General features: G+C 46.3%; 1 protein-coding gene across 2 annotated transcripts in view; it reads left to right on the top strand.

The window, feature by feature from the left end:
- The first annotated feature begins 3,456 nt into the window (after positions 1 to 3,456).
- Positions 3,457 to 17,364, top strand: part of PUS10 (pseudouridine synthase 10) — a 121,338-nt gene continuing 107,430 nt past the window's right edge. For both annotated transcript variants that reach the window (XM_040429727.1, XM_040429728.1), the window contains exons 1-4: positions 3,457 to 3,607; positions 7,134 to 7,269; positions 8,932 to 9,138; positions 9,943 to 10,029. In XM_040429727.1, coding sequence (XP_040285661.1) covers positions 7,144 to 7,269; positions 8,932 to 9,138; positions 9,943 to 10,029 — 420 coding nt within the window. In that variant the 5' untranslated portion in view covers positions 3,457 to 3,607; positions 7,134 to 7,143. The remainder of the gene's footprint in view (positions 3,608 to 7,133; positions 7,270 to 8,931; positions 9,139 to 9,942; positions 10,030 to 17,364) is intronic.

The raw sequence follows: 17,364 nt of genomic DNA, 5'->3' as shown, positions 1-17,364 counted from the left end.
GGTATGAGATGACGTTTTGAGGTTTGATTGGCACTATTTTAGGGTGCGTATGACTTTTTGATCGCTTGCTATTACACTTTTTGTGATGTAAGGTGACAAGAAATGCCTTTTTTTATACACATTTTTTGTTTTTTTGACCTGAGGGATTAGGTCATGTGATATTTTTATACAGCAGGTTCTTACGGATGTGGCGATACCTAATATGTATACTTATTTTTATTTATTTAGGTTTTACACAATAACAGCATTTTTGAATAAAAAAAAATCATGTTTCAGAGTCTACATATTCGGAGAACCCTAGTTTTTTATATTTTTTGAGCGATTGTCTTAGCTAGGATCTCATTTTTTGTGGGATGAGATGACGGTTTCATTGGTACTATTGTGGGGTGCGTATAACTTTTTGATCACTTGGTATTACACTTTTTGTGATGTAAGTTGACAAAAAAATGGCTTTTTTTACACTGTTTTTATTTTATACTTTTTACGGTGTTCACCTGAGGGGTTAGGTCATGTGGTATTTTTTTTTAGAGCAGGCTGTTACGGACGCGGTGATACCTAATATGTCTACTTTTTAATTTTTTTTTTACATTTAACACAATAATATTTTTGAAACAAAAAAAATCATGTTTTAGTGTCTCCATAGTCTGAGAGCCATAGTTTATTTCTATTTTTAGGAGATTGTCTTAGGTAGGGGCTCATTTTTTGTGGGATGAGGTGACGGTTAGATTGGTACTATTTTGGGGGGCAAACACCTTTTTGATCTCTTGGTGCTGCACTTTTAGTGATGTAAGGTGACAAAAAATTTTTTTTTTTAGCACAGTTTTTTTTTTTTTTTTTGGACGGTGTGCACCTGAGGGGTTAGCTCATGTGATATTTTTATAGAGCCAGTTGATATGGCCGCGGCGATTTCTTAGGCCCAGGTTTAGAATTTGGCGCTTAGTGGTATTCGGTTTGTAATGAGAAACAGCACTAAACGAGGATAATACCTGCATTATTTTAGGAAGTGAATTAATAGCATCAGAGAAGGCAAGAATGATGCTGTCTGCGAAGTCCTATTTTGTGGTTAGTATTCCCTACTTTTAGTCCAGGGATATCTCTATGGGATCTAGTTTTCTCTGCCAGGAGTTTTACTACAAGTGCAAAAATAATAGGGGATAGCGGGCAACCCTCTCTTATCCCATTCGAGATTGCATTAAATATGTTTCCAAAGAACCCAAACCTGTTTAATACTGCTCTCAATAGCCCCAATGCACTGGATCGAACGCCTTCTCAGCGTCCAAAGCTAGGAATAGAGAAGGGTCAATAATCCTTCTAGTGCCATCTACAAATGCCATTTCTATGCCGCCCTTGCCACTTTCCTTTCTGATAAGGGTTAGTGACTTGGGTAGAGAGCGGGCAGGGACATCGGTCCCAGCAGATCCATCATCATTTACATCAGCTTTCTGGCATAAATGATGACCGAAATCTATGCCTGCTATTGTAGATCTCATTTTACGGGCACATAATGCCCTTAAAGGGGTTGTCTGAGTGTTTAATACTGATGAGCTATCCTCAGGATAGGTCAGCAGTATGTGATTGGTGGGGTACGATGCCCGGCAACAACTGGCCTACTCACAGCTTTGGCTGTGTTCACATCACATTATTTTTCCATTGTTCTGCTCCGTTAGAGGAAATAACAAAAGTGGCGGATAGGGCACATAACTGATCCGAACAGAGCTGGACAGACTCCATTGACTACACTAGAGTCCGCTCAATTTCTGTTAGGAATCTTGTTTTTAACCGGATGAAAAATTCCTGTCCTCTTAATGGAATCTGCGAACGGAACCTCCAAAGCAGATGTGAACTCACCCTTAACTCGGCACCATACACTGTACAGCGGCTGTGCTTGGTATTGTGGCTCAGCCCCATTTACTTGAATGATACTGGGCTGCACATAGACCATCTGAGTGGTGAACTTGACATCAGTGACCTAGGAAGAGGCCGCCATCTTTAATCAGCTGATCTGCTGGGGTTCCAGAAGTTGGACCCACTGCAATCAGATACTGATGACCTATTCCGTAGGAAAACCCCTATAGCCCATCTTTTGGTGGCGTAAGGGATATACAGTGCCTTCAGAAAGTCTTCAGATTCAGTTTTTTCACGTTTTGTTATGTTGCGGCCTTGTGCTAAAATAAAATAATCAGGTTTTCCCCCATAAATAGCTGATAATGAGAAAGTATGGTAAAAACATACATTTAGAAGACCTAAAATTTGGCATGGACTTAATTATTCAGACCACTTGCTATGACCAGTAACAGACTGGCTATAGACCCTACAGGGAAATTTAGGCGCCTACCAGGGGGAGCAGTAACTGAGGGGAGGCCTCTATGATTGTGGGTCTCATTACATACCCTGTATGTATTTTTTTGTTTTTTGTTTTTTGTATAGTAGGTCCAACTGGGATCTTTTTTAAGGTATATCATTAAAATTGTGATTTTTAGGGGTTTTCTCTACGCTGGAACTTTGATACAAAACAAACAAAGGCTTCATTCCTGCCCTTCTGTGGTTGGCGAGATGACATTTTGGGTGGTGACATCGTGGAGAGGAACTGGGAATGGAGATCTTCTGGATGCAGCAAAAAATCTTGCAGGTTCCTAATGGGCTCTAAAGAGTAGGTTATATAAAAAAAAAGCTAGTCATAAATTGGGCGCATGATCCTCCTGCCGCTCAGCGGACATTATGGACCAGCGTATAACACTGGTCTATGATCAATTTCCCTTGTTGTGGCAGCCAGTGAAATAGGCCATATTAATCTCCGTGCCTAGGGTGGCATGAGCCCTGGTAGTATGCTCCGACCCTGGAGTGGCAAAGAATGAAGAGCGCCCCCTGCTGGTTCTAAGCTTGTACACAGCTGGATGAACCCTTAAAAAGAGGACATGTAGCATGTTAGCACACCTAGAATTCCCTGCCAGTTAGCCAGTCACTGGCTGCAGCGGTATGTCCCCTAAGCAGCACATGACCCGCCCGGTTATATGCTGCTTGGGGGACACATCACTGCTGCAGCCAGTCATTGGCTGCAGCAGCACACCCCATCCACTCCAGAAGTTGACAAGCAGGGGAACCTGAGTGTAGTGAACCAAACAGCAGGGAGCAGGAAAGTGTACTTCCTTCCACAGGTCTGGTGAGGAGGAGGGGCGCTGCCCACATTTTTTCAATTTGTCTATAAGGGAACTGTAAATGGCAATGTTTATAGAATAAACTGCCTGAACTATGGTTTTCAATAACTCCTTCAAATCTTAAAACAAGCATAATTGAAGACGTCTTGGCCATGTGAGGCATGTATTTCCGTAGAGCAGCCAGCAGGGGGAGCGCTTACGCTGCAGCCACCTCAGTTTCTCCACAGGTTCACACTGAAGCTGCCTGTCCGTTCCTTTAAGTCTTCCCCCGGTACACGGGACACAAACACTTCGGTCCGTGTGTGTTTTACCACGCACTCGTGTTGCACATAGTTCTGCTGTGCTGAGCACTCATGTGTCCGGTCTGAGGTATCGCTTCCTAATTCATTCACAAGCTATTCCTGTGCAGCACATCGCTGGACCCTGTCTCATCATCATTATCCAGCGCATAGGTAAGAGGGAGCTGCATGACAAGAAGGGCGGTGTATAATGTACTTATATTGTGTGTGTGTATATATATATATAATATAATATTATATACACACACACTATATAAGGTGCATTCGGTGCATTGACAGACTACTGTTCACATCATGAGTCTTTGGCTCTGTTCACATCTGCATTGTTGCTACCGATCATAGTGGCAGCCACAGTGGGGCCACACAAAATGGGGCCACACAAAATGCGGAAAAAAAATGGCAGCATGCACTCGCCCAGTATCCGTGTTTTTGCGGATTCACGATTTGCGCACCACGAAACACTTATGGCCATGTAAATAAGCCCTTCATTTGATGAGTAATTCATTACTGCAGTCAAAGAAGGTGTGGGATGATGGGTGAGTGCAGAGATCCAGTGACGTACCGGGCTCTCCATAGGGACTGCTAGGCACAGGCTTCCGCCCAGCAGTGAACCAGGTGACGTCACCAGCACTAATGGGCTTTAGCGCTGCCCTAGTCTGTGAAACAGGCCAGAGCTAAAGACCGCCCATTAGCGCCAATGATGTCACTGGGAACACTGCAGAGGGAGGAAGATGGGGATATGTCCCCTTTAACCCGTTTTAGGCCTCTTTTACATCAGTTTTCCATCAGGATGCAATGTTTGTTGTGAACAGACAGCATCCGGATTGAATCCTGATCCGTCCATTTCAATGGGTCTGTGCACATGAGCGTGGTTTTTCACGCGTCATTTCTGCGTTCAGGAAAAAGCGCAGCGTGTTCTATATTCTGCGTTTTCTTTCACACAGCTCTGGTTCCATAGAAGTGAATGGGGCTTCGCTCGTGTGAAGTAGGCCTCAGCGTCCTCACACATATGAATTTGGTACTGGCGTTTATTTACCTGTATATAAAAAATCCACCGGAATTAGGCTTCTTTCACGTAAGAGATACAGATTATGTCAGAATCTGTTCAGGAAAAAACTGATGGTTCTATATCCGGATGACATGTGTTTTCCCCACGTGAAGAATGACACTTCTGTGGACAATAAGAACAACAAGTGTATGGGACGCGACATGTGAATAGAAAAAAACGGCACAATTGGTATAAAAAAGAGCAATCTTATCTTTTAGCTCATAAAAAGTATACACATAGGCGGTATACACAGTGAATTGACAGGCCAGTTGAATCGAATATGTCCCTTACTCCACTAGGGAGGGGGAGGGGGGGGTGTACAAGATAAACTCAAGACACTTGACACCCTCTCCTCCCTCGCCGAGATCGCCTGTAGTATGTTAAAACCACCACGTCCACAAGGATGATGACCCGGGGTACTTCCAAACATAAGGTTTCTTATTAGAAAGAAGCTCAACGCGTTTTGGGGAATGTATATAAAATCCCCTTCAGGAGCAAAGACCAGGCATCCTCAAACTGCGGCCCTCCAGCTGTTGTAAAATTACAACTCCCACAATGCCCTGCTGTAGGCTGATACCTGTAGGCTGTTCGGGCATGCTGGGAGTTGTAGTTTTGCAACAGTTGGAGGACCGCAGTTTGAGGATGCCTGGCATAGACAGTCTACGCATAGAAATGATGCGTGAAAAACGACACTCATATGCACTGATCCACTGATTTGAATGGGTCAAGATTCAGTCCGGATGCCATGTGTTCACCACACACATCGCATTCAGACGAAAAACTTGTTCGTATGAAAGAGCCCTAAACGCTGCATTCTCTTATTGTTTTTATTTTTTATTCACCCGTTGGTTTTATGACTTTTTTATTTTTTGCATTCTTTGCACACAGTGGATTTACTAATGTGTCTGCGTCAAAAATCTGTCTAAAAAATGGGCCAAATTGTTCCACTTTGACACACTGAGGGGCACATACATTAAGACTGCCGTTTCAGACGTCGGTCTTAATAAGGCTCTGTGCTGACAAAGGATCCGCCAAAGTTTTAAAGAGGCGCCGGCCTCTATATAACTTTGGCAGCTTCCGAGCTGTCTTACATTTAGACCCTTTTCTACGCCCACGCTCCCCTTTTTTAGACTTGGCGTGAGCAGGGAGAAGTCACAGATTGTGACGCAAAGGACCTTTGCGCCATAAATATACCTAATTAAGGCATATTTCTGTTTAATAAAGGAATGGGACTGGGCTGTGCCTAGACCATGTGACCAGTGAACGAGATCTCCCTAACCATCAGTGTCAAAATCCAGGAAAACCCCTTTAAAGATGACCTTTCATGTTTTTTTTTTATTAATTGAGATAAATACCTTTACTTGCGGGGTACTGCTGATGCTGCCACCCTGTCAAATTTTTTTCAAATATCGCTCCTACGCCCCGCTGTGCCCCCCTGTATTTTTCGCGCTCAGTATGCTAATACTGAGCATCGGTACAGGGAGGAGGAGACCCCAGGGTTTCTCAAGCAGCGTCTGCTTCTCCCTGGCTGTGACGCTCTCTGCTGTGATTGGATCGCGGCACAGCCAGGGAGAAGGAGACGCCCATTGAGAAACCCTGGGGTCTCCTCCTCCCTGTACCGATGCTCAGTATTAGCATACTAAGCGGGAAAACTACAGCGGGGCGCAGGAGCGATATTTTAATAAATCAGGCAGGGTGGCAGCATCAGCAAGTAAAGGTATTTACCTCAATTAATAAAAAACTATGAAAGGTCCTCTTTAAAGGGGTTGTCTCATGAGTAATAGAAAAATGGAAAATCTGTGTGCAGCATAGCCGGAGAATGCTGTACACAGCCAGAACACTGCATGTATATTTATAATGGGGATCCGGGGGTGTTGAGCAGTGTCCAGCTATGCCAGATACGGTAACTCTGGTAGTCCTTTCCTCAGCCGGTAGAATACCGGAGTTACTGCCGGAGATGTGAATACAGTGATGTAGTGCTTTCTGGTATATGTAGTGTCCTCTGCATTACACTGTAGAAAACACTATGTCTCACGATGCAGCACGTGTTGTCTTGCAGGGACTGATGTGAACTTATAGATCTTATTTAAAGGGGTTGTGTCACTTCAGCAAATAACATTTATCATGTAGAGAAAGTTAATACAAGGCACTTACTAATGTGTTCTGATTGTCCATATTGCCTCCTTTACTACCTGGATTCATTTTTGCCATCACATTATACACTGCTCGTTTCCATGGTTACGACCACCCTGCAATCCATCAGCAGTGGTCGAGCTTGCACACTATAGGAAAACGTGCCGGCCTCTCTGGTGGCCTGGAACGTGGGAGCTCACATAGGCTAGTGCTTTTTTCCATAGTATCCATGCACAGCCACCGCTGATAGATTGCAGGGTGGTCTGTAACCATGGAAACAGGCAGTGTATGATGTGATGGAAAAATGAATCCAGGCAGCAAAGGAGGCAATATGGACAATCGCAATACATTAGTAAGTGCCTTGTATTAACTTTCTCTACATGATAAATGTTATTTGCTGAAGTGAGACAACCCCTTTAATATAAGAAGCACAGACATATTCATGGTGTATTGTTCCTGTGATATACTGCCATAAAAAGTGTATTTTTTGTCTCGCAGGCCACATAACATGCTTCTGCTAGAAGAAAAGTACAAGCCAGTCGCTGAGCTGCTGTTGACTTCCGGAACATGCCCTAGATGTGTTCTCCGTTTCTGCTGCGTCGGATTCCCAGCACCTTATCGGCTTCCATACCAGGTCTGTATTAACGATGGGGAAGGTTTATGACACCGTCTGAAAGAAAAGTGGTCGTTGTAGCCCATAGCAACCCATCGCAGCGCAGCTTTCATTTCATTTTCTGCTCTTGAAAAATGAAAGCTGTGCTGTGATCAGTTGCTATATACAACAAAGAGTATGCACCAGCGAGATTTTTATCGGCGCATGCGCAGTGCAGCTCATGAAGCCGTCCCCACTCTGAGGTCTGCGCTGTGCATTTCCTGATTGAAATCTCACAGGCACATGTGCAGAATTTCAGGAGCAGGCATCCAAGGCATCCAAACAGTGGTGATGCCTTCCCCTGTCAATCAGTGCAGGAGGGAGAGCGGCAGATAGGGATAGGAGGAGGTGAAGTAGTGCACCATGGGGCTAGACCAGCCCCTCGGTACTCCGACCACCTCATTTGCATAAAAATAAGTATGAATTTTGCTGCAATGGTATATCCAATTGCAGCCATAGAAGGCTGACTTAATTTACCATGATCAGCCCTACTAGGCAGTGGTTTTATAGTGTTGATTGTGGCCAAAACTTGCAATGTGGTGCAATTTTGCACATATAGATTTAGAGACATTTTCGGCGCCTAGTCAGACAAGGGGCAAGGCATCATGTGACAGGGACATGGCATAGCAACATTTGGTGCCCAAATTACACCACCATTCTGCCATCCCAAACAAAGTCAACCAATAGTTGGTATAGAGAAAAGTGTCTCTCCCTTCACTTCATTTATCATCCAGCCTGAGCCCCTGTGATAAATCTGGTGCAGGTCTAGACAGCCGGCCTAAGGCTACTTTCACATCTGCGTTTTTGTTGGATCCGTCATGGATCAGCAAAAAACGCTTCCATTAGGGCTCGTTCACACGACTGTGTGAAGCCCGTGCCCGTGCTGTGGACCGCAAATTGCGGTCTGCAATGCATGGGCACCGACCATAGCCCAGCCGAATGGGTGCGCATCCGTGATGCGGAATGCACACGGAACGGTGCCCGTGTATTGCGGATCCGCAAATGCGGTCCGCAATACGGCAACGGGCAGCACACGTTTGTGTGAACGAGCGCTTAGGATAATACAACCGTCTGCATCCGTTATTAACGGATCTGGTTGTAACATAGCAATGACTGATCTGTCTCTAAAACCATTGTAAGTCAATGGGGGACAGATCCATTTTCCGCATCCCAGGACGCACTCAAAACCAGGACTTTTGTGTGCGTCATGGGAATGCAATGAAACAGAACAGAATACATTCTGGTGCACTCCGTCCCCTTCAGTTCAGTTTTGTCCCCATTGACAATGAAGGGACAAAACTGAAACATTTTCCCCCGCTATTGAGACCCTATGACGGATCTCAATAGCGGAAAGGGAAAGCGCAGATGTGAAAGTAGCCTAAGCCTGTGCCATCTATAGGATTAATAAATGTATCCCAATGTGTGGCCATTTTCACCCTGACAGTATTTTATGCAGCGCATCTTGCCTTCTGGATGTATTCAGTATTTATGTTGGTTCTCCTGGTAGTAAGAGCTTTGAGAACATTAATATCAAAATTACAGGTTAAAAGTTTAAATTATGTTACATGGATATAAAAGGAAGTCTAAAGAGACCGGTAAATCCAAATTTACGGTATGTACTTATATACATTATTTCAATTTTAGGAACTGGCTGCTGAGTTGTGGAAGTTCCTGCGAAGTGATGGAGACATTTCCCCACCTACTAAGAAGGTCCGGTTGGAAGCTTTGGATGGGTGCAAGAATGAGATCTCTGGAAATGTCAAAGATGCTGATGTATGCGAAGAGCCTCAGACATGTAATGTGTGCCTGGGGATTCTGCAGCAGCACTGCAGTACAGAGTTTGTTAAAAAGGTATTGTCCCCGTGTGCAGTAATGGAGACCCTGCACGAGTCAGGCCTACTCACGAAGCTATAATATGGGCACATGCTCGCATTCGTTTTTGCTGCTACTGTAAAATGCTGCGGGTTTTCTGCACGCAGTGGCTGCAGATTGATGCCATGCACCCTAGTGGCTTATTATAGACCTTAAACTTTAAAAGGGTTTTGCACCTTTGGAAAAAAAATTTGGACCCCCCCCCCTCCCCAATAGACCTGTGGAAGGAAGCATACTTAACCTGTTCCCTGCAGTTTGGTTCTGTCTGCAGAGCTCCAATCCTTGCTTGTCAACTTCTGACATGGACACGGGTTATGTGCTACTGCAGCCATTGACTGGTCGCAGCGGTGATGTGTTACCCAAGTGGCATATGACCCAGTGATGTGCTGCATGGGGACACATCACGGCCTCGGCCACTCATTGGCTGCAGCGGCACACATAACCCCCCCTTCCCATTGATAAGCAGGAACACTGCGAAGAGAAGGAGCTAACACTGAGCAACAGGTACAGGTAAGTATGCCTCCCTCCACAGGTCCCGTGGCGAGGTGGGGACCTAAAATATGTTAAAAAGGTGGTGAACCCCCTTAAAACTGTCTTTCCCATTTCCTTGTACACTTTGCTTCTCGATGTCTCGCTGTACAGTCATTAGTTTGACACTTGTGTATACTTTCAAGCAGTATGGCCATAGACTTGCACAGTGATTGCAGATTTCTTTAGTGTCGTCCATTACTTGATATTCCTTTTTATAAACTGACAGTGTGCCTATCTTTTTTTTATCTCTAGATTTTCCATAACGTCCAGTCCGCTGGGTACGAGTTTCAAGACTTTGTTTTCTCAGTGTCCCTCCCAGCACAGCTATTAGTGAGAGAGGTAAGGGAATATTAGTATTCTTTCCAAACTAACATAACATTATTTAGCTTTTCAGTTATATTCTTGTAAAATCCCTAACGCCTGCCACCCATTGACCGGAGCAGCCTGCAAACATTGCAGTGGCACTCATGTTCATACATTTCCCCAGCCCCAGACCATTCAATCCTCAGGACACCCATACTCTACTCAAAACTTTACTACTTTACTCATACTTTCCTATGTGCAAAATACCTGTGTTCTGTCTATCACCTGTCAGCATGTACAGCGTTTACAGGCAGTGCCTTAGGGAGGGAGCGGGCACCAGGACCACCGGGGTTCTGCTGTGAGACCCACAGCACATTTATGGGATCAGCCATAATGCTGATCACATACATTCCACCCCTCAGATGCCGTGGCGAGTTCTACTTTACACCAGTTAATCTCCCCCAAAGTGTTTGAACTAATCAACTTCGAATTCTAATGGTTATGTAGCCATCAATGAACACAATGGGCAATTTTGCAATGCCAGCCAGTTATAGTTATAGTCACCCAGGGTGACTTAAAAAAAGAAGAAGAAAAAGATAAAAAAAAAAAAAAATATATATATATATATATATATATATATATATATTGGCACGTCCTTACTATTAAACTACTACTATTAAAATCGAACAATATTAATCCCAATCCCATACAGCGAATGGCGTAAAGTAAAAAAAATAAAATAAAATGGCCAATTTGCCAATTTTTTTGTCACTTAATTTCCCCTCAAATTTTTTATAAAAAAATTACCAAAAAGTCACACACACTTCAAAATGGTATCACTGAAAAGTAAAGATCACCCTACCAAAGATGAGCCCTCACATAGCACCATACGCGTAACTACAAAGAAGTTATAGGGGTCAAAATATGGTAATGATAAAAAAAAGTGTAAAAGTTTTTTAAATGTATTAAAATGCAAGAAAACATATACAAGTGTGGTATCGTTGTAATCGTACTGACCTGGAGAATGAAGGACACGGGTCAATTGTTCTTCATAGTGAATGTAAAAGAAAAATAAAACTGTCAGAATTGCGTTTTTTTTTCCAATTCCACCCCATTTGGAATTTTTGTTCCTGCCTCCCACTACTTTAAATGCAACCAGAAATGGTGCCATTAGAAAGCACAACTTGTCCCGCAAAAAATAAGCCCTCATCAGACTATGTAAACGGAAAAATAAAAACAGTTATGACTCTGGGAAAGCAGTGAAAAACGGAAACACAAAAATAGAAAATCGCCCGGTCCTCTAAGGGTTAATGACAAATAAAAGACCTCTGAAATCAGTGGGCCTGTCACTGCACTATACTGCCATCAGAGAGGGAAACGTATGAGACGCCCTTTCATAGTAGCTTTACAGCTGATGTAGTGGTGACTAAACATGCATATGATATAGTGACCAAACAAATACATGTTTTTGAACTTTAAAGAGGTTTTATGACTGTTTAATATTGATGACCTGTCCTCAGGGTAGGTAATCAATATTTGATCATGGGGGTCCGACTCCCGGCACTGCCACCGATCAACTAGGCCAGTGACGTCATGTTTGCCGGTCATGTGGCTGAGCTGTAAAGACGAGCATTGCTTTGCTTTGTAAGCTGCGAGGAGGCAGCGGTGCTGACCAGAGGGCCGCAGCCGCCTCAAACAGCTGATCGTCAGGGGTCCCAGATGTTGGACCCCCACTGATCATATACTGATGACCTATATAGAGGATAGGTCATCAATATCAGAATCTCAGAAAACCCATTTACAGACAAAAATCGTATATTTTACCAATTCACCAGCAGAGGGAGCACTTGCACAAGTAAAATATTTGTGCACGCTTATGATGTCTTGCTTTTATACTTTAAAGGCATATTCCGGTTGTTTCAAGTTATTTCTATCCACAGGATAGGGGGGTATCTATTAAATCCTACTGCTTTGGACCCCCACTGATCATGAGAACGGGGCCCCTGCAGCCCCCCTAATATCAACGCGGCCGCTCCATTAATTTCTATGGATTTGCAGATAGCTGAGTACAGCACTCAGCTCTTTCTAGAATTGGGGCCCCTGTTCTTGTGATTGGTGGGGGTCCCAGCGGTAGGACCCTGACCGACCTAATAGTTATCTAGGGGATAATTTGAAACAACCGGAATACCCCCCTAAGGGAGTTTTCTCACTACAGTTAGATATGCCAACATGTACTGATTGCATGGGTCCAGCGGCTGAGACCTCCATAATTCCTAGAGAAAAGTGAATGGTGCTCAGTTGCAGGGCAGCTTCTAGGGAATTTGGCATTAAAAAATTCCCCTCCCCCTATCAAATAATGCTGCAATGAGATACAGACTGTGTTATAGAAGAGGTGAATAGGTGGTGTGTTCTAACTTCTGCAGCTGCTAATCTTCATGTTGTAGAACATCATGCATACAATAAAATGAAGATCTGTAAAACACTTTTTGATGGCGCCATTAAATTTACTGTGTCTTATATTGGAAAAGGGAAAAAATTATTTGTGGGTGAAATAGAGAAATAGTCCCACAATTCCTTTTTATTTATTTTTTTGGAGGGGGTTTTATTCCAGCTTTATGCTGAAAATGAAATGCTGCAGCAGTCACATCCATCAAGAGGGAGGGTGGCTGGGATGAGAAATGTATCACTACTTTTTTATTTTTTATGACATTCTAATCGGTTTTCGAAAGTAAATTTGACATGGCTTGAAAACCCCTTCTTAATACAGACCCACTCGTCTGTCTGTGGTCCCACCGCTGCTTCATTCCTTGATGCTTCTGGTCCCCACAGGCCCAGGAAGTATCTTGGTCCCATGACTGCTGCAGCCAATCATAGGCCTCAGCAATCCGAGTCTTGAATGGTACATTGCAGCTGTTAAAGGGGTTGTCCGAGTTATGGAAAAAAAAATATAGCACTGTAAGGCTACTTTCACACTTGCGTTCGGAGCGGATCCGTCTGGTGTCTGCACAGACGGATCCGCTCCTATAATGCAAACGATGGTATCCGTTCAGAACGGATCCGTCTGCATTATATTTCAGAAGAAAATCTAAGTGTGAAAGTTAGTCAGACGGATCCGTCCAGACTTTGCATTGAAAGTCAATGGGGGACGGATCCGTTTGAAATTGCACCATATTGTGTCAACTTCAAACGGATCCGTCCCCATTGACTTACATTATAAGTCTGGACGGATCCGTTTGGCTCCGCACGGCCAGGCGGACACCCGAACGCTGCAAGCTGCGTTCGGGTGTCCGCCTGCTGAGCGGAACGGAGGCCAAGCGGAGCCATCCCAATGCATTTGGATGCGTTCGGGGCCGCTTGTGAGTAGCCTTAATCTGATGGTCAGCGATATATAACTAAGGCTACTTTCACACTGGCGTTTCTGGGTCCGTTTGTGAGATCCGTTCAGCCCCAATACATTCTGAATGAATAAGGATCCGTTCAGAATGCATCAATTTGGCTGCGTTTGGTCTCCGTTGCGTTTTTTAGATGGTCACTAAAACGCAGCTTGCAGCGTTTTAATGACAGTCTGACGATGCGGAGCCAAACAGATCCGTCCTGACTTACAATGTAAGTCAATAGGGATGGATCCGTTTTTCACTGACACAATATGGTGCAATTGAAAACGGATCCGCCCCCCCCATTGACTTTCAATGTAAGTCAAGACGGATCCTTTTTGACTTAGACTTTTTTTAAAAATGAATAATGCAAATGGATCCGTTATGAACGGATATAAGCGTTTGCATTATCGGTGCGGATCTGTCTGTGCAGATACAAGACCGATCCGCACCAAACGCGAGTGTGAAAGTAGCCTAAGCTAAGCAAGTTTTAGGCAAAATAAATATTTATTTCCTAATTTCCCTGGTTCTTTTCGGGCCCTTTGTTTACTTGTAATAAAAACAATGTCTACCCCTCCCCCTGCACTGCTAAGGAAGTGGATACAAGAGCTGCCCTGAGTGACATGTCTGCCTGCTGGGAGACTCTGCAGCATGTTGTATGTGTAGGACTACAAGTCCCAGCTGTATAATAACACTGCTAATACACACAGGATCTTCCCCCTACCTGCAATCCTCTGCAGAACTTCTCTTTCAGCCAGCATTTGTCTCCTTACTGCCTGCAGCTACACAGTAAACACTTCAGCCCTGAGTCTGTGCTCCTGAAGGGGTTAAGAATCCTGGGAAAGAGCAATAAGCAGCAGCCGGCAGAGCAGGGGGGCGTGGCCAGCACAGTGACATCTGGTGTACAGATCTCTTAGGCCCCTTTCACACGGGCAAGTATTCCGTGCGGATGCGATGCGTGAGTTGAATGCATTGCACGCGCACTGAATACCGACCCATTCGTTTCTATGGGGCTGTTCACATGAGCAGTGATTTTCAAGCATCACTTGTGCGTTGCGTGAAAATCGCAGCATGCTCTATATTCAGCGTTTTTCACGCTGAATATAGAGCATGACCCGATCATTATTATTTCCCCTTATAACATGGTTATAAGGGAAAATAATAGCATTCTGAATACAGAATGCATAGTAAAATAGCGCTGGAGGGGTTAAAAAAAAAAATAATAATAATAATTTAACTCACCTTAGTCCACTTGATCGCGCTGACGGCATCTCCTTCTTTGTTGATTGTAGGAACAGGACCTGTGGTGACGTCACTCTCCGGTCATCACATGATCTTTTACCATGGTGATGGATCATGTGATGACCAGAGTGACGTCACCACAGGTCCTGTTCCTACAATCGGCAAAGAAGGAGATGCCGTCAGCGCGATCAAGTGGACTAAGGCGAGTTAAATTTTTTTTTTTTAACCCCTCCACCCCTATTGTACTATGCATTCTGTATTCAGAATGCTATTATTTTCCCTTTATAACCATGTTATAAGGGAAAATAATACAATCTACAGAACACCGATCCCAAGCCCGAACATCTGTGAAGAAGTTCGTGTTTGGGTACCAAACATGCCGATTTTTCTCACGCGAGTGCAAAACGCATTACAATGTTTTGCACTCGCGCGCATAAATCGCGCGTGTTCCCGCAACGCCCGTGTGAAAGAGGCCTTAGGTTTGTGCATGAACATTCAGGGCCGGTGCAAGGATTTTTGCCGCCCTACGCAAGATAAAAATTACCGCCCCCCCCCCTTATCAGATGATCTGCACATATCATGACATCACATATTTTCCACCCCTTTCTCAGCATTTAAATTAAAAGAACTGCTATGTTTCTCTTAGGGTTAATCAAGCTTCTTGTCTCCCTGACAGCCGCTAGAGGTGCTTCCGCGATTCTCACTGTGAAAATTACAGTGGGAAGACGCGGAACATAGTTTTGAATGCGCGCGCATTCATAGCTGAGAGGAGGATCGGGGAGAAGAGTTCCCAGTGCCGACGCTGGAGAAAGATAAGTGGCTGAAGGAGTTTTAACCCCTTCAGCCCAGTGGGAGGGGGACACAAGGGTGCCCCACTCCTAACAACTATATAGTGCCAGGAAAATGAGTTTGTTTTCTTGGCACTATAATGCTCCTTTAACACCAGTACTGCACAGTGTCTGTTCTCTGCAGGAACAGGCTATAGACACCAGTACCACTACATTAAACTGCACTGGTTCTGGGACTATAGTGTCCTTTTAGGCTCCATTCACACATCCGCAATTTCGTTCTGCATTTTGCGGAACGGAATTGCGGACCCATTCATTCCTAAGGGGCAGCACTATGTGCTGCCCGGACACGGAATTGCGGATCCGCACTTCCGGGTCTGCACTCCGTTCCGCAAAAAAATAGAACATGTCCTATTCTTGTCCGCAATTGCAGACAATCTCTTCTGTCCCCCCCCTCCCTCCCTCGTCACGCTCTTCTCCCTCCCTCCCTCGTCACGCTCTTCTCCCTCCCTCCCTCGTCACGCTCTTCTCCCTCCCTCCCTCGTCACGCTCTTCTCCCTCCCTCCCTCGTCACGCTCTTCTCCCTCCCTCCCTCGTCACGCTCTTCTCCCTCCCTCCCTCGTCACGCTCTTCTCCCTCCCTCCCTCGTCACGCTCTTCTCCCTCCCTCCCTCGTCACGCTCTTCTCCCTCCCTCCCTCGTCACGCTCTTCTCCCTCCCTCCCTCGTCACGCTCTTCTCCCTCCCTCCCTCGTCACGCTCTTCTCCCTCCCTCCCTCGTCACGCTCTTCTCCCTCCCTCCCTCGTCACGCTCTTCTCCCTCCCTCCCTCCCTCGTCACGCTCTTCTCCCTCCCTCCCTCCCTCGTCACGCTCTTCTCCCTCCCTCCCTCCCTCGTCACGCTCTTCTCCCTCCCTCCCTCCCTCGTCACGCTCTTCTCCCTCCCTCCCTCCCTCGTCACGCTCTTCTCCCTCCCTCCCTCCCTCCCTCCCTCGTCACGCTCTTCTCCCTCCCTCCCTCCCTCCCTCCCTCCCTCGTCACGCTCTTCTCCCTCCCTCCCTCCCTCCCTCCCTCGTCACGCTCTTCTCCCTCCCTCCCTCCCTCGTCACGCTCTTCTCCCTCCCTCCCTCCCTCCCTCCCTCGTCACGCTCTTCTCCCTCCCTCCCTCCCTCCCTCGTCACGCTCTTCTCCCTCCCTCCCTCCCTCCCTCGTCACGCTCTTCTCCCTCCCTCCCTCCCTCCATCGTCACGCTCTTCTCCCTCCCTCCCTCCCTCCCTCGTCTCGCTCTTCTCCCTCCCTCCCTCCCTCCCTCGTCACGCTCTTCTCCCTCCCTCCCTCCCTCCCTCGTCACGCTCTTCTCCCTCCCTCCCTCCCTCGTCACGCTCTTCTACCTCCCTCCCTCCCTCGTCACGCTCTTCTCCCTCCCTCCCTCCCTCGTCACGCTCTTCTCCCTCCCTCCCTCCCTCCCTCCCTCGTCACGCTCTTCTCCCTCCCTCCCTCCCTCCCTCGTCACGCTCTTCTCCCTCCCTCCCTCCCTCGTCACGCTCTTCTCCCTCCCTCCCTCCCTCCCTCCCTCCCTCGTCACGCTCTTCTCCCTCCCTCGTCACGCTCTTCTCCCTCCCTCCCTCCCTCTCTCCCTCCCTCCCTCCCTCCCTCCCTCGTCACGGCCTTCTCCCTCCCTCCCTCCCTCGTCACGCTCTTCTCCCTCCCTCCCTCCCTCCCTCGTCACGCTCTTCTCCCTCCCTCCCTCCCTCCCTCGTCACGCTCTTCTCCCTCCCTCCCTCGTCACGCTCTTCTCCCTCCCTCCCTCCCTCCCTCCCTCGTCACGCTCTTCTCCCTCCCTCCCTCCCTCCCTCGTCACGCTCTTCTCCCTCCCTCCCTCCCTCCCTCCCTCGTCACGCTCTTCTCCCTCCCTCCCTCCCTCGTCACGCTCTTCTCCCTCCCTCCCTCCCTCGTCACGCTCTTCTCCC

Source organism: Bufo bufo, chromosome 4 (assembly GCF_905171765.1).
Source record: "Bufo bufo chromosome 4, aBufBuf1.1, whole genome shotgun sequence".
In the NCBI taxonomy this organism is placed as follows: Eukaryota; Metazoa; Chordata; class Amphibia; order Anura; family Bufonidae; genus Bufo; species Bufo bufo.
Note: the sequence above shows the minus strand (reverse complement) of the source record. Positions and strands in the feature narration are given on the sequence as shown.